We start from the raw sequence: 17,009 nt of genomic DNA, 5'->3' as shown, positions 1-17,009 counted from the left end.
AAAAAGTTAATACATCATCACGTTTTAGTAAAAAACAAAATTATGTGAAAAACACTGTCTGGATATTATACTTTCGACAGTTTTCTCAAACAGAAATAAGACATTTGCTGTCTGTGGCAGGTTCCAACGTTTGAGAAGCTTCGATTTGTTGCACTGTGGATATGTTCCCCTCCCAGATACGCTGCATATTATAAAAGCTGACCTGTTTTCCTCCCTCAGCGAGAGCCTACCGGCCATTGCCTTCGCTCATCTCGTAGGTCAGGTGTGACGCTGGCTGGGGCCAGAGATACAAGGGTCTCCTCTGCCCGCAACCCGTGGGAGAAGGGAAATGCCAATTTGTGCTGGTTCCGTGTTCCAAGCACATACATGTACACGGGAGGGGGCCTGTGGTTATAGAGGGGATTTTGGAACATGAGCTGTTTTTCCTCGGCGCAGAAGGCCATATACGCATTTTGCTTCACAGCTCAGTTGAGAAACTTGTTATTTTTATCTCTACGAACCATGTGTTTCGAGTACATCGTGTTTCTTAGCCAACGGCATGGAGTCATCATGCAGTTTGAATCCGCATCATTTCAACATAGAGGTTCTTTCACGAGTCTTGTTTTATTCATTTTGATGCTGAAAATCTCCGCAAAATCTTGAAGCCATGTTTTCAGCACTGACTGTCAACAGATCACAAGGATGTGGCATACTGAAAAAAATCAGTTTCAAATTGATTGACTTTTGTCATACCAGATAACGATTAAACCTTCCGAAGAGAGTCGCCAATTATGTCCTCGATCGGTGGATCAAAAAGTTATTTCCGTTCCTATACCTCTAACAAAAATCACATATTATTCTTTGTGGCGCAAAATGCCTACAATATTTCTGAATACTTTTTATATTGATTATGAAATAATTGTTTGAATTTTTTCTTAGCAGAGCATGGACGTCCCCCAACAAATAGCTTCAATTATAGTTTCATGTATGTTATTTAGACACTAAGAACTGACGTCTTTGCGAAGTCAGTCTGCCCGGCCTAAATAAGGCTGGTTCATACTTCCCAAGAAAGCGAACACAAAACGCGGATTAGTGACCTCCCGTCTGGCCCAGATATTCGCGCTGCGAATTCACAAAAGTTGAACTCATTTCAACTCGAGCGAAATTTCGCTGCATAGTTTTCTTGACGTCGTATTCGCTTCGCTTTGCTTCGCTCCTTCAGCTGTACTATAAACCGAACTTTATACAGACAAATACTTTCCATATCAAGTCGTGCACTTTTTTCAGTCATGGAAATCAATTATTCTTCCGAAAGATGTTTGATACAACTTTCTACCACTGTATGGCGTAAATAGATGAAATAACATGTATGGTAATGGGTGTGCAATCTTCGACTACAAGCGAAAGGACATAAACACATGCCAATCACTGCCAAATTTCAAATAATTTCTTCTCCACCCTTATTGATTCTTTCACAATGGGGAACCTAAAGCGAGATATCAACACTCGTGAATCATTCAACAAGTCCAGCTAATATGTCTCATGTCCCAACCCTTTCTATCCTAATTCATCTTGGTGCCTTTGCCTATTAGTATTAAGACATCACTCATTAGGCACAGCCCATACCTGCGCATCTAGCTGCGCGAGTACCTTGCGCACAAAATGCCGCATCATTACAACAAGCAGTTTTGCAGACTGTTTCTCCGACTTGGTGTTGATCGTTTGGAGTATTGTGACGCTGAGTTCATTGGTTTACGTACGGCCCTGAGCGTCCGTCTTAATTACGGCAGTTCGGGTGGAGATAGTCAAGGATGTGGTCCTTACAAAAGGACAGACGGTTACGTCTCTTGCAGTTTATGAAGTTATCAAGCATTTCCACCTCAGCCACGCAATGTTGGGCCTGGGAAGCTCGCAATAACGCTATTAAGAATGTCTAATAAGGCGGTACCCGAAATGAAGGCTTGCAAATATACCCAGCAAGAAATGAGACCGAGGGGTACGCCCCAACATGTCCAATCCCTCTACACATTCCAGACTATTGTTACTTAACACATCCCCCAAGATGTCTGAAAGGAATTCCCCAGATTCCTGCCAGACAATGACCAACACAAAGCAGGGGGGGTTCTCTCCGTCTCATACCTTGCTGCATATGCCTAAGTTTGCGAACAGTTTTTTCACCTGCTGTGTTTAGAGATACAATGCGTATATCTGGAGAAAAGACACTCATAATTAAACAAGATACTTCGGATGAAGATGTGTAGTGTGTTGGGCTCGATTGGCAAACTGCAGTCGATCCTCCAAGAAGTCAGATTATCCGTAACATACAATTTGTGACACACCGTGCTTGAATACGTGTAAGCGAAATGATCACTGCAAACTAGGGTTATACCCCCCCACCACCACCACCCGTTAACAAAGTAGGCCTACTTTCGGGATTAAAAATCCAAATTCGTTGAAATTAAAGAGAGGGTAGAAAAGGCATGTAATTAAGAAACTGACATTTGCATTAAGATTTCAAGGACTGTTAGTTATAGCTGAAAGAAGCACGCTGGAAAAATTGAAACTATCCAGGCCTGAAAAATTCCATTATGCTAGTTCTGTGGAGTTTACTGATTAAACTTTGTGTGTGTGTGTGAAAAGACGCTACAGACGCACATTTGTAACTAGTTTATCGGTGTACATGTTTCCGAGGATTTACTTGGCATTTGTTGCTAATCATTATTTCAACAGAAAAGGTCTTGTCGACATTTCTTTTATATACTAAAATACAAGGTATCCTTTAGATATTTTGGTTTCCACGTTCTTTCAATTGTCCAACGTGCGTTAAGCGTGGTTTGTGCATCTCTTATCAAACAAGCGTAAACTGATCTGAAAAATATGAAAGAGCTTCGTAGCACCGTGATAGGAATGCTGACAAAAATTGAATTATACAATCAGTGCTCTGAGTTACCTTATTGCCGTGCTTTGCCCGTTGCAAAGCTATTTGATCCTACAAAGATTAGTTGAAAGAAATCTTAGCAAATTATGGAACGATGTCCGTCAAGAGTGCAGGCAGTTGATATTTCAACCAATTTTGGGGCAAGGTGTCGACTGACATATTTTCCCAGCATTCGGCCACTTTCTTTTCCAAATACGTGCATCAAAGTCACAAACAGTAGTTAAAGCTAAATAAAAGTGCATAAAAATGATGACAAAATTCGAATCTGCTAACTCGTTAAAGGTGCTCAGTTGGGTGGGGGTGGGGAGGGCAAAGGGACAACCTGTGACAAGAACCAGTCTCCAATTTTGATCGATGGACCCTGGCTTTAGGGATCTAATCACACGGTATTAATTTCCTGGAAATTACATGTTTTGTTTACACTACATGTCGTTCAGTATATCCAGAACAAGTCCAGACTGCTAGTAATTCCGGGGCATGTGTGTAACATCTTGCTCAGTACAAGCTAGACAGACACACACACGGGCTGTGGATCAAAAACAGCAAAAATTTCGCAACAACAGAACTGAGTGTTTTTTAGCGATCAGCTTACAAGTTTTCAATTGCTCTTTCATAAACTGAAATAAATTTCGGTTGGTGTGTAGAACCATCGCGTTGTCACAAGTAATCGCTCGTTGGCAGAAACGTGAATGATTTGAATCAAATCAACAACATGGAATTCTCTCACAGTGGGCCTGCGATTACTGTAGAGCTAGATGAAGTTAATGCTGAGAATATGTAGAAGGCAAATTCATTACGTAGGTCTCTGTGGCGCAATCGGTTAGCGCGTTCGGCTGTTAACCGAAAGGTTGGTGGTTCGAGCCCACCCAGGGACGCCTTTTTTTGCGAGATATTTATATGATCCGCAGAGTAGGATGAATTTTTTGGTGGACTTATTTACTTACTTGGAATCAGTATGCTTTCTGCATGTTTGGAGCGAAGAATGCGATACAACAGAGAAGATGGTTCAAGCAAAACCGGGCAACGGGAAAAATAAAAGGAAAGTAAGATCCCCCTCAGGAGGGGGTGAAGATTCACGAGGTATTTCTTTAGGTTTTAGTTGGAGGGCGGACCTATGACACTCCCCAGCACCTCCACTTGATCGATCACCCATACTTCTATAATTTAGAACACCTCGAGTTATGAGGCATCAATTTCCTATTTACTGCGTGTTTTTACCACGTTCTCCTAATTGAAATATTGGAGGATGCTTGATTTTTGACGTATTTTTGATGCGGCCGAAATTGTGCGGTTACACAAAGCTCTAGTGAGAAAATCGACGGGTAGGGGGGGGGGAGTCCAGCATTCACAGAGTAATTACCGGGTCACATCCATCTTAGCACGAGAGGTGAGCCTGTCGTATATCAACAAATGTCGGCATCAAGGAAAATTATCATTAAAATGTCATCTGGTCAAGAATCGGGCAGGTGACCGAAAGGTCGGTGGAGACCATGTATGATCTTTGTTCTCGGCAAATGAACGATTTATTTTAACCTAAGAATGATTGTAAGAAAGGCGTACCTACTCAGCGAAACAGTGGCAAAAATCCATAAATGGAAAGTAAAGGAATGATTCCATCTGTAATTTCTCTGTTGTTCACAAATGAGGTAGGGCACATCTACACTTCCAAACTCAAAGAAACAATTGGGTTTAGCTGTCAAACAAATTGTTTGACACTAGTGGATGCTTTACATCTGTTGCTGTGTGCAATTTGAACCAAAAAGGTAAGGGTGGCTTCAGTCAGTTTCCCGTGCTCCGGAAACCTCTTGTTTATGGAGTATGCCAGAGTCATTGCTTTGGCATAATATCAATGGCTGTAAAGCACCTGAGCGTAACCTTTGACGGACTACCTCGAGTTGATACCGTGGTTCACTGCAAAGACTATGGTGTTCAAATAATAGTAAATTAATGCCCCCGGTATCTTCATGAAACAATACCCGGATGGTGTTGTCCTGTGTGGATACCGATTAGATTTACATCACACTTTTTGTATTGTTAGATATGGTATCTTTGTCACATTAGCAAATCCATATTCTAGACACTTTTCAACCCCGCCCTCTTCATTTTTTTCTCCTTCTTACAATAAAAATCACGTAGTATCAATTTCCTCACATGACATGTTTGATGTCAGTGCACATCCCCTTTTCATTGAGAAAAATGAGGACAGATTGGTTTGGGGCCGGCACGCGCCCCTGTGTCTGCGGTAAGCAAAGCCCGCACCATCAGAGCCGAAAACACCGCCATCGCCAGATGATGCTCCAAGCACTGGCTTTTACTGTAGAGACAGAAACATGACATTGGAAAACGCCGAAGAAGGAGGTGTTGTTTTTGCAGTTTCTTGACCTATTACACACCCAACACAATTATTCTCACAAAATGTTAGATTTATACTTCGAATTTAAAAACAACACTGTAATAAGGTACACCGATGCAACTAAGGTTGTTTTCTGTATTTTTTCTTTTTGGTAGGCCTAATAGTAAAGTTTTAAAAAATGATGGCCTGCCGGTTCGAGGAAACAAAATGAAGAAGATGAAGAAGTCATGTCTGTATTGCTCCCTTCTAGTCTTTCATATATGACCTGTCGTTAGTTGTGCTTGTCAAGTTTTTGATTTAATAACGATTTCCATAAAAGACTTTGTCTTTTAAATATACCTCGTGTTTTGTCAAACGTCCTTCGTTTATCGACTCTCTAAATAATTTAATGAATGAATGTTCAATACGGATATAACACTTGAGATAAATGAAAACGAAAGTCTAAAGTTTTAGAGGTGGGAAAACCCCGGAATGAAGATTTGAATTTCAGGGGAAACACAGGTTGTTGGCGCGAATCCAGGTGTGTGGGGTCGAACCCTCCCTGCACTGAGACCAAAAAAAACCCGCAAAAATGGGGGAAATAATAAAAAATAACTGAAGTAAGTACACCAATACCGTTGTAAACAATGTACATGTACGTCATGACTTTGTTCATCATCATTTACGCTTGTCCCCCAAAATGACATTTAAAAAAATCCCCCTGAACCCCCTGGAAAAAGTCCTGGATACGCCCCTTTGTTGGGACTGACAACCTTACCCACTTGCCAAACCTTGGCGAGATTCGAACGTGGGACACGCGTAGGAGGTGACCACTGCGTTAATCGGACCCCCTCAAAGTTCCAGGGTCTCATTGTGTCCAATCTTTGTTTTTTAAAATAGAGTTAACTTTAAAGATTTAAATTTCTTCGAATATTACTTCGAACAAGCTTTTTATCAGAATTTTACTGACATGTTTTATCCCCTATCTTTCCCCCAAGGTTGGTGTATTTGTTATTCCTTGACTTCCTAGAATACGACCAGGAAATCGAGTCAGTATCCCCGTTATAGAGGAATTTATTCAATTAAAAATCTCACCACCGTTATTGTTCCTCTTCCATGGACGTAATGTGAACTTGACCTGCAGTAAAAGGCCCACTAAATGATTGAGTGCAAATTAATGTTATAGAAAGTGGTATATTTGTTGAAACAAGAAATATTTGTCCTTGGGTAGAAGCTGGTTGATCTAGGCGGTAATATTTCTGCTGTTATTAAACATCCCATTCATAAATAAAATCAATAAGCTTGCGGTGCTAAAAAGCAAGTCACTTGATTTGAAGTATACAATTGAGCAGAGCAACAAACAGCCGGGTAGGGGTAGGCGTGGGGGCGAGAGATGGAAGTAAGATGAGGTAAACGAATGACGAAGAATGAACAGGACAAACATTTATCCGATATCGCAGTTTCTGTCCCTCCAAATTTGGAGTTAAGACTTTACACTTACTGAGAAGTTTGATTTTCTCACCAATGGTCATTCAGATTACACGTGAACACAGCATTAATGACTGAACGCCGTATAAGGGCCAGTGCAAAGTAACCTGTTTCCCCTCTGAGTAGCCCGCATGCCCACTTCCTCGCCATTGTCATAATGCAATGATGCACATCCTGTCTTCTGCTTAATCACCGAAACAAAAGGGAAGATAATCGGCTCTGTGAGGTCATCAGAACTGGTTCTAGGTCTAGAACCGATGGGAAGGTTCCCCCCGACAGCTGTACAGAAACGCTTGGATCTCAGTAGGGGAACCTGTCTGAATGTTGTGCATTACTTAAAAAAAACCAAAACATTCACACACACACACACACACACACACAAAAACAACAAAACAAGATGAAACTTGCTGTTTTGAGGTTTTCATTAGTCAACTTTTCGCCGGAAAAAGGCAACACTGTGAAAAAGGAACAAAAACAAAAATTAACCTGCGAAAACAACGGCAAATAAAAAAACTAAGAAAGTTTGAATACAAATTCGAATGAATGAACAGCGCTGTCTTTGGGGGTCATTTGTAATTATTAACTCGTGACCTGGAAAAAAGGGAAAACTCCTTGCGCGTACACGGTGATTTTTGTAAGGGGTTGTACCGGGGCAATTAAAGGTACTGTTCGTCGCTTTTGCTTATGTCATTTCTATTTATCAAAACATGACCTTTTACTCGCCTAACTCTTTTTGAAATCGCAAGTATACTCGTTGTTATTTCGCACGTTTGTTTACTTTGCATTTCCTCGCTGTTTTTTCACCATTGGGGGAAATACCCTTACAGACTGAAAACCACACAATAACACCACCCCGTGGTGAACTACGTGGGATGTGAGCTGGGTTTACTATGTATATGCATGTCCCAAGCAGCGGCCTCTCAGTAACAAAAAGTAATGATTTCATATTAATGAAGTCTTCTTCTGCGATATGCTACGTACATTGTTTATAAACATACAGGTACTAGTTTCAGTTAATCCAAGGTATTACACGAGGGGGCGGGTGGTAACATTTTTTGCGTCAGCCGTGGGGTAAATAACAGGTTAACTCCGTAACAAGTGTTTTACAAGCTATTTCATTCTTCTTCAGAGGAACTTCGCCTAATTATCTTTCGGGTTGTTTTTCTGCTTTTCGTTGAGGTTTACAAACGGTGCAGTTTTTCAGGGCGATTATGGGGATGAGGCAGTGGCTTTTTTTTATTGCACCATGGTCACGTTACAGACAGGGTAACGAGATAACCTTATGACCACGTCGTTCAGTGACAACAAAAGGTAATGGCAGTGACAAATTGCCTAATGTTCCTGCCAAGGAACCACGGGGCAGTTTAAAGTTCACACCACAGGCAACAAATGTGCACTAGATGGTGGCAATTATCACGTTTCATGGAAGTTGCTAGCACTGCCTGGGGGGTGGAAGTGCTAGCATTGAAAGCACGCCGTTTTTACAAGAGGCCCATAAAAAAATTGCAAGCCAGCTTGGCAAAATAAAGAGCGCCCTCGAAGTGATCACTGATATAGTGCCAAGTCGTCCTCTCGGATATTCTCGCAAATTCCGGTTTTCCACGTTGGCAAAAGTTTTCGTTGGTAAACGTTGAACGCAACACCTGCGTAACATACATGTACATGATACCAGTAACAATTCAAGATGGACGCTCCCGTGCTGGTGAGATTTTTGAGCTGTATAGCATGAAATCATTCAATCAGTGCTGTCTTTCTGCTGCTGCCGATTGCTTATGTTTCAGAGTTCAGTAAAAGTGATAATTCAAATTAGACAATGTTGGCAACCGCAGTTAAGTGACTAGTAGACATTCCCCCTTAAGTCTTTAGAGTTTCAATTCATGCGCAGTCGTGGCCGGCCGTTCACATAACACTACTGCAGTTGTCATGGTCGACCGGTTGTGCCATGATCATGGCAACTTCCTGAACAGTAAGGAACTACTCCATAGACTTTACTGCATCCATCTTTTTTATGGTTACCTACGCAGTGGCATTTTTAACTGTGCCCATTAAGGTAACCAGAATTTATGTCGGTTTGCACTTTCTTCTTCTAGAGCTAATCTTCCCCTAAAATAGTAAAAACCCCATGAAGATAACCTAGGCTGATACAGAACTACCCGGAGTATTTGTATTTTGTAGCGTTATACCTAAAATAGGCCTAGGCCTTATTGGCAAAAATGAGTTTTAATTTTATTTACCTTTGTCACCTCTCATCCCATGACGATCTGCACACATTCTCTGCGGCCGTACATGACGTGACAAAAACAGGTGCAGTGTATTCGCGTAACAAACTTTTTTGTTGCTTTGGATACCAGTCCCCATAATTCTGACTACTCCCGCTAAATTTAAAGACATCTGGGAAATCTGTCGTCAGGGAAGCACGCTAATCGCAAATTGGTTTGACCATTTTGCTAAAAATAAATCCCTGAATAGCATGGAAAATAGAAACTTTGTTAGTCTTACCACTTTACAACCGTATCTTTGTAAAATATTATCACTCCCTGAAGTACATATTTTTCAAACATTTTAAACATGCGTAAATAGCTACATGTAGCTTGACAATGCAGCGTGCATCACCCCCCCCCCCGCTTCCAAAATGGTCAAGCTGATACATGTGGTTAGTGTGGTTCCCTGACCACAGATTTCCCACATGTCTCTGTACACAATCTTAGTTGGAGTAGTTGGAATTATGGGGACTGGTATCCAAAACAATATAAATGTTCATTACACGAATATGCTGTGCTTGTTTTTGTCACGTGACATGCGGCCACAGAGAATGCAGATAATGTGTGGATCATCAAGCGATGAGAGGTGAGGATGGTAGAAAAACCCTCATTTTTTGCCAATAATATAGATTAAATGCTACAAAATACACTCATGCCTGGTAGGTCTATATTGGTTGGCTTTTATTATAGGGTCTTCAGGGAAAGATTTGCTTGAGAAAGCGCAAATGGATGTTTTATCTGGTACGATTGCTGGGCAGCTTTCAAAATGCCACTGTGTGCAGAACCATAAAAAAGGTAGAGTGCAGTAAGGCCTACAGGGTAGTGCCTTAATGTTCAGGAAGTAGGCCATGGACATTATGGACCATGGTCAGTTTGTATCACAGGTGATGTGAGAAAGGGTCTATATCACTGTCAACACACCATCAACACACAGTCAGCACTGTTGACATACATTATTAATCATAAAACGAGACAGAACTATAGGCCTAGGCCTACAGGTCGGGGACCGAACCACAATCTAGGAATGTTGCTAGTTTCTGCTTAGGCCGTATGTCGCTTGTTCAACCAGTGATGACGTCATTTTTATCTGATCACGTGATAATGATGTCATTTTTTCTTGCGAGATTTGGAGAAAATAAAGAGATTTGAGAGTTGCCAATGGTTGCCACCATGCATGCCATGCCGGCAAGCCACTATGCCCACATGGCTGCCGTGTAGGCTTGGATTATTTAATAGTCAGAATAGTGGCAGTATTTTTTCAGTACCGAAAAGTACCGACTGATGGTCCATAAATACTGAAATAACGGCAAATACCTGTGGAATTTTGATACCATGTATTCTTGCTGTGCTTTGAAAATAAAGGAAAACCACCATGTCTTCATATTCACTCCATCTTTTGTGGTACAAGTCATCCAGTGTCAACCGGTACTGCATTGTCACTTGGACTTGGTTTACAACATGAAACTTAAACAACTGCCAACCCACCAGCCAAAACCCTTTGAAATTTTATGATCCCCCTTTCATTGTGTTTGTGGTTTTGGTGTACATGAAGCTTTTAGAGTCTGACTGGAAGTCAGAGGTAGTTGCTGGCATTCCCAGTGAATGTCACTGCTTGTCTTTAATGCTATTTGACGATGCCACTGAATACTCCACTTCAAAGAATATTACAACATTAGTGAACATTGCAGTATTTCATCAGTTATCGTGCATATCGCGTTATTAAAAATGCAATACTGTCCAAGCCTACCACTATGCTAGTTGGAATCTGCAATACTATTTCAGATGGTGGTTTTGGAAAACTGCCCCGGTAATCAATAAATTTGCCACAGTAGATCAGGAGATACTTAGTGGCAGTATTTTCATGCATAAAGTAAGTTTTGACATAACTTTTTTTTTTCACATTGACATTTTTTCATTGGCTGGACTTGCTGGACAGGGTAACCAGTCTAATACTTTTTGCATCGTGCAGTTGTCAATGCGCATGACATGGCCACTGTAGCCGTTACTGTTGGAGTCAATAGCAAAGCTATTACCCATGGAGATCTTTGATGGTAACATTTTCATGTACAAAGTAAGCTTCAGCAAAACTCTCCTTTTTTGTGTTGACTTTTTTATCGGCAGAACACAAAAATACCTCTAACTTTTAAGCAGCATGGCTGTCAACCTCATTCCCAAGCGTACGATCTTGCCATGCCATGTTGGTTCCCACCATGCCTTGCGATGGAACGCGCACATGCAGACCCAGGGAGTCGAGGTTGCACACATTGATCTCCATTGTAAAGATGATCAGTGGTTGCACAGCCGTTGGCTGTCATCTTGACTTTTCCACCGAGTTTGGACTGTACCATTTGGGTATGGGAATGCTGCAAACCGTTGGCAGCATTGTGCATTATCACACCACAGGCAACAGAGGGTGCCCTGCTGCATATCACTAATTATGGATAGTGCATGTACTAACCATACATGTACATGTACATGGTTTGACTGGAATACACAAAACTAATACAAAAAATAGTCGTGACTGGTTGACAAATCGGGACCATTTATTGATACATGTAGTTGCCATGACTACTGAAATTCACTAGTCGCCCACATCTAATTTTGGACCATAAGTGTTATGAGTTTTGTTTTTAAAATTTGTTTTCTCAAATGAAAATGTGAAACCCAAGTTTAGCTGTTATTAATTTACTCTGTGTATAATATTATCACCTTTTTTATAATTTATAATGATGTTTTTATTTGTTACAGCCAGCGAGTTTGTATACCGTCAAAGCTATTGCCATCCTTGATAATGATGGAGAGAGGATTATCTCAAAGGTAATATGGTGGACTTTCAAGCTTATCCGCCATGTGTGTTTTTTTGTTTTTGAAATATTACATAACATTTTACTTCCAATATGTACATGTACTTACTGGTTGTCGGCATTTTATTTTCAGTTTTCCACACTCCACTGTACAGATTTGAAACAATGATAATTACAGTTGAACTGCTTGCCCATTGGTGGATCCATGGGGGAAACAGCACATGAATTCCTTCCCGTAAATTTCTTTTGGCTTTTTAAATGTAATGAGACTACTTCCTTTCAAAAGATTGTAAAAAGTTTCCAAATTGAGTCTTACCCTTTCGTGAGGCTATAAAAGGTTAGGTGAAGAAATTTGTCAACAGTTTTGGGCCTCCCGCCAAATTTTTTTCTCTATATCTGCCCTTTGCTTTTGTTAACTGATCAAACAGAATCTTAAAATAATGAAATTCTTATAGGTTGCTTAGCCTTGTACTGATTTTACTGTGTGTTTGTATTTGAGAGAAATGCACCAGAAAATCGTACCAGAAAATCAAAGAGGTCAGAGTTCTCAATCTAACATGTTCCAAAATGCATTGTCTATGACCCAAGTCGGGGGGGGGATCAGGGGGGGAAGAGTTTGTTGCAGTGGAATGCAGTCACATTAACAGTTTTTCCCTGATGGTTTTACATTTTGCAGTGACGAGGGAAATCTATGTACATGTACATGTGTAGCCTGGTCTTCAAATGTATCAGCATGGAGGATAAAGCTGGATTGAAAACCATACAGTGATTTCTGTTTTAAATATCAGTCTCCTTTTTAGTGTCGAACTGGTCTGTGAAGTTTTGACTGCCAAAAGTGAATGACAGTATTTAGAATGTTTCAGAAATCATTTTAGGTGTCGACACCGGCAGAAATTTGTCACCAGTGGAGACAAACTGCTAACCTGACTTGGCTCCTCTACTGTCTTTGATGTCATATTCAGATTCATCCGTCCTAAAGCACTTGCATGCAACCTGCAGCTTAAATGTGAAAACACACTGCTGGCGTTGCCCATTATTACAGAGCCAATTATAGAGCAAATTTAGTTTTGCTCTGCAAAACCACGCTCTCCATGTCTCAAAAACATCTTGTTAGAGGGCGTGCTTGTAAGACTTGATTATGAGGGTTAGATCAAGACATCAAAGGGGGAAAAAAGCAAATTTATTTTCTGACTTGGGGCGTAACAACTTAAGGCTGGCAAGGTGACTGAAGTAACCTTGATGAAGCAGTCACACGACTGGAAATGAAGAGATGGCTGCAATAAGACAGCGCCCCTGTTGTTACCCCATATCCTGCATGCAACCACGGGCTAAGTTTGCCATTCATCAATGTAGCATTGACTTGTTTGCCCAGGCCAGCGTGATTTCACTGCTGCTGAGCCCGGCATGATGTCGGTCCAATATTTGCACGTCTTCCTCTCTGATGGGGACGGCGGAAGGGGGAGTAGATAAAATGGTTGTTGCATCCAGTGTGGGGCTAAGTTTACTCAGCAGGCTAAAAAGAAATCCCTTTCTCCTTGAATTTTTTGATGGAAAATGCAGAGCAAGCTTGTGAGTCATTTTGAAGGTCACCGTATAAATAGTTACAGTTTTCACAAGAAAAGTAATGTGCAGACTTAGACCTGGGATGGAAGAAACCACGAGCCTATGATCATATTTAGACCTGTGGTGTACTAATACGTGTATACGTTTATGTAGCTAACAAATATGGTCCAGTTGCAAAAGGCAGACGGGGGAGGGATTCTTGGCAAGCACAGATTTCGTAGGGTGGTTTTTCCATTGGGTTTAGTCACAACTTGTGCAAATGGCATTTTGCAGAGTGTGAAAGTTCAGCTTTTTGGCTAATTTTTTTGTTTTTTTGTTTAGATGTTGACCCTGAATTTCAGCTTTTTTTGTGCACCTGCTATGTACAAATGTGTGGGGACTTCTTACATTTCAGCATTTGGCTAGCTGTTTTCAGCTTTCATTTTTAGTAGCCACTCACACCCCTGATTTTGAAAGATGCCGTACCATTGGAGGGCATGTCATCTTTGCTGTCATTTGTTCCAGTAAGTTCTGAGTGCATCGATTGCCCAAATCAAATGGGTTTTATGACGCCTCTTGGTAGAAGATACTGCTCAGCATATCTCTTTACGGGAACCAAACACACCCAGGACAAGCACATAAATCATACGCAGGCTGGTAATCCATTGTTGCTCAGTGACATTTTCCTCACGGTATGCTGGGCAGGTGTAAGTGCTAACGATTTGGGACTCCCATTGTCAGTGAGTGACACAGTGTTGTCTTCAGCGATAGGTATTCACTTTACACGTATACTGCATGGATGGACTTGCCACAAATACATGTACATGTTACCATACGTGTAACTTGCAAAGCCCTCATGTGAAACCATTCACCAACTAGATGTGCATTCTGCATGGTGCGGGCACTATGAAGCTTTTATGATTGATTACTCATCACCATTGAGGAAATTTTGGGCTTTACTTTTCTATTTTCTTTGGGGAAGACATGGCATCAGTTGCCTAAATATGTTCTCACCAAGGTTAGTCTGGCCCAGTTCCATCACCAAATGCTCACGCAGGCACTTTGCTGATTTTTGGCGTATCTCAAAGGATTTAGTACTACGGTAGCTGCTCCTCCAACCAGTGGGTCACCCGGCCACAGGTAACAAGGCTACCCAGGCGTGCTAGGTGTACTCAAGTATCTGTCCCGTGCCGCCGGTCACTGTTTGCCTGGACATCAAACCAAAAGAACATGTCTGTACAGGCCCTAATGGTCAGCTGCTCATCATGCTCTGTGTTCAAGACTTTATGCACTTGTACATGTAGGTCAGCTTGCCTAAAGAAGAAATTACTTTCTTTGGTCAACTACTGTAGGTATTACTTTTCACATTTAGATGACTTTGAGAATCGGTAGGGTTGTTTGTGAGTACAGCATCCAGGTAACTTTATGGCAGCTGAGTGAAGGTTGTGGTTTTTTTCCCATTTCTTGCCATTCCCGGTAATGATTTGTGAACCCTGTCACGTGACGTAGTGGAAGATATTAAACAGCACTGGCTTAAAGGATTTCTGGGAAAAAGCCCCAATGCAGCACCAGATCAGTTCACTTGCATTTCATGGAAATCATGGACTCGCAGAGGCTGTCGGAAAGTTAGGGCACGGCAATACAACTTCTTGTCCATATTAAGTACATGGATAAACTCACCCAAGGACACTCAAGTGGATATGGATAAGCTTAGAAAATATACGGGATAGACTTTTCTTGGCTGTATCCTTAAACTGTTGAAAGTTGGCTCCGGGGGTGGTAAATGTGGTAACACATGTTACGGTGTGTTGAGGTGACTTCCCTAGGGTGACTTGGGTAGAGGCACATGAGTTACACATGCAGTGAAGGGAACTAGTCTAATCAAATTCTCTCAAAAAAGTCCCCCTTTTTTTTGTACTTTGAGATATCTGAGTTTCTGAAATCAGGTTATCAGTGACTTAACTGGAACTGAGACAGGGTGGAAGGCTGTGACACAGTGTTTCTTTGCCCCAGTGTGACAGTCCCTTGCAGTGGCATTGACTTGTTTTGGGGGGGAGGGGGCACATTGGGGAAAGTAGGGTAAAGTCTGTCACCGTATGTCGGTCACCAGGCTGGTGTTATCTTCCCGTTTCAGTAGCAATGATCGACTGAGAATATTCCCTGGAATCCCTGGGGATTGTTACTGTTCCCTGGAGATGGGATGCTGGTCCACTCCAGGCTACTCATCAGCTAATGTTGACACCCATGTACAGTATTCTTCCGGGCAGAGAGAAACAACTGGGACTGATACAAGGACGACACAGCATATGGGCAACGGCTGGATTTGAACCTCTACTCCTCCGATCATGAGTCACGAAACCCTAATCGTTTCCACACAGATGGGGGGAAGCCCTCCTCTCGACTGCCCTTGGGCATTCCAATCAGGCAAATAATTGAGTGAAAGTTTGTTTCTGATTTGTGCAGTATGGCTTAAGTATGTGGACGCGTTCACGGTGCTGGCAATTTCAAATTGTCTGGAAAATGCTGGAGAAAGGATCGATATTGTGGAGGAGGGAAAAAGGGGCCATTAGTCACCCTAATTTCTTGATTTAATAAATGCAGTCTAGGGTCCTGAGCCGAGATGCAGCCATCTTGATAGAAGCTGTGTTGCCTGGCCAGAAAATTATCCGCTTCCTCAGTCCTTGCCTTTTTGTACTCTTGCACTGGCTTTGGAAGTTTGATTTGAAGCAGCTGGTGTTGAAACTGGTTGATCAATCCGTTTTCATCAGGGTTATCATATTACTAGCATTTTGAGTGAATCATGGGCTGCTCATTTCCATAAGCGCTCAGTCATTTATGAAGGATTCCTGAAGTTGATCTCTTCCTGGTACATGCATAATTTTGCGAAGCAGCCCTACATTTATTGAAGCATTCCACGCCCCAGTTGTGTGCAGTTTGTCAACCTCAAGTGTGAAGTTGACAGAGTTTGTTCAATAGCCCGAGGCCTGAAAACCCCTTTTTGCCAGGCAGATTACCTCGCGCGCTGTACGTGTCTTTTTAGATTCTTTGTGTACCTGCGAATTTGGAAGTGCAAGGCAAGAATTGGAGTAAGAGTGTCTTGGGCCAAGTCTAGGTTGATATCTTCAAGGGTTGAGTCCAAATTCCAAGTCACTTGGTGCTAGACTGTGTCTTAAGTCACTCCTGGTTCAACTCCAGTCAGGAGACACCTGTTTCAAGCATTAGTCAGCAGTTGGTGTTTGCATCTCATGGAGAGACAAGTGCATGTGTGAATGATGCATCCCAAATTTTTCAGCTGGGCCAGCGCAGGAATCATATTAACCACCAATTACTGCCGTTTATTGGTCCCAAGTCACTGACACTGTGGCTCAAGATGGATCTGAATTGAGTCGTGGACTTCAGTCGTGCAACTTGTGCTCTCCCCTGCCGCTTCTCAAGTAACGGCAGACAATTTACACATCATAATGCATGTATATGGAATGGGCTAGCGTCAACCCCTCTGTGGGGTGTGGGGGGGGGAGAAAGTTCGGCCCACTTAAGCACAAAATACCTTTAAGTCTGAGGTGTATGCCCCATTGTTTTCATCCTTTCTTCGTTAAGCCAAAGCAGGGAGGGGGAGTGTCACCCAACAGTGGGTGGGGATGTCAGCATTCAGTACATCCTCCGGT

General features: G+C 41.9%; 1 protein-coding gene and 1 non-coding gene across 6 annotated transcripts in view; both read left to right on the top strand.

The window, feature by feature from the left end:
- LOC110974478 (coatomer subunit zeta-1-like) overlaps nucleotides 1-17,009 on the top strand; it is an 86,287-nt gene that overhangs the window by 6,240 nt on the left and 63,038 nt on the right. For 3 of the 5 annotated variants that reach the window (XM_022226148.2, XM_022226146.2, XM_022226149.2), the window contains exons 1-2: nucleotides 8,311-8,439; nucleotides 11,747-11,815. In XM_022226148.2, coding sequence (XP_022081840.2) covers nucleotides 8,422-8,439; nucleotides 11,747-11,815 — 87 coding nt within the window. In that variant the 5' untranslated portion in view covers nucleotides 8,311-8,421. Of the gene's footprint in view, nucleotides 1-8,310; nucleotides 8,440-8,535; nucleotides 8,566-11,746; nucleotides 11,816-17,009 lie in introns of those variants that run through there. The other 2 variants (XM_022226147.2, XM_087140360.1) reach the window with 2 other exon arrangements.
- On the top strand, nucleotides 3,719-3,792 carry Trnan-guu (transfer RNA asparagine (anticodon GUU)). The gene has a single exon. It is a non-coding gene; the product is annotated as a tRNA-Asn (tRNA).

The sequence above is a fragment of the Acanthaster planci genome, linkage group LG08 (genome assembly GCF_054643075.1).
Source record: "Acanthaster planci isolate LZ-2023a linkage group LG08, COTS_SCS, whole genome shotgun sequence".
Taxonomy (NCBI): Eukaryota; Metazoa; Echinodermata; class Asteroidea; order Valvatida; family Acanthasteridae; genus Acanthaster; species Acanthaster planci.
Note: the sequence above shows the minus strand (reverse complement) of the source record. Positions and strands in the feature narration are given on the sequence as shown.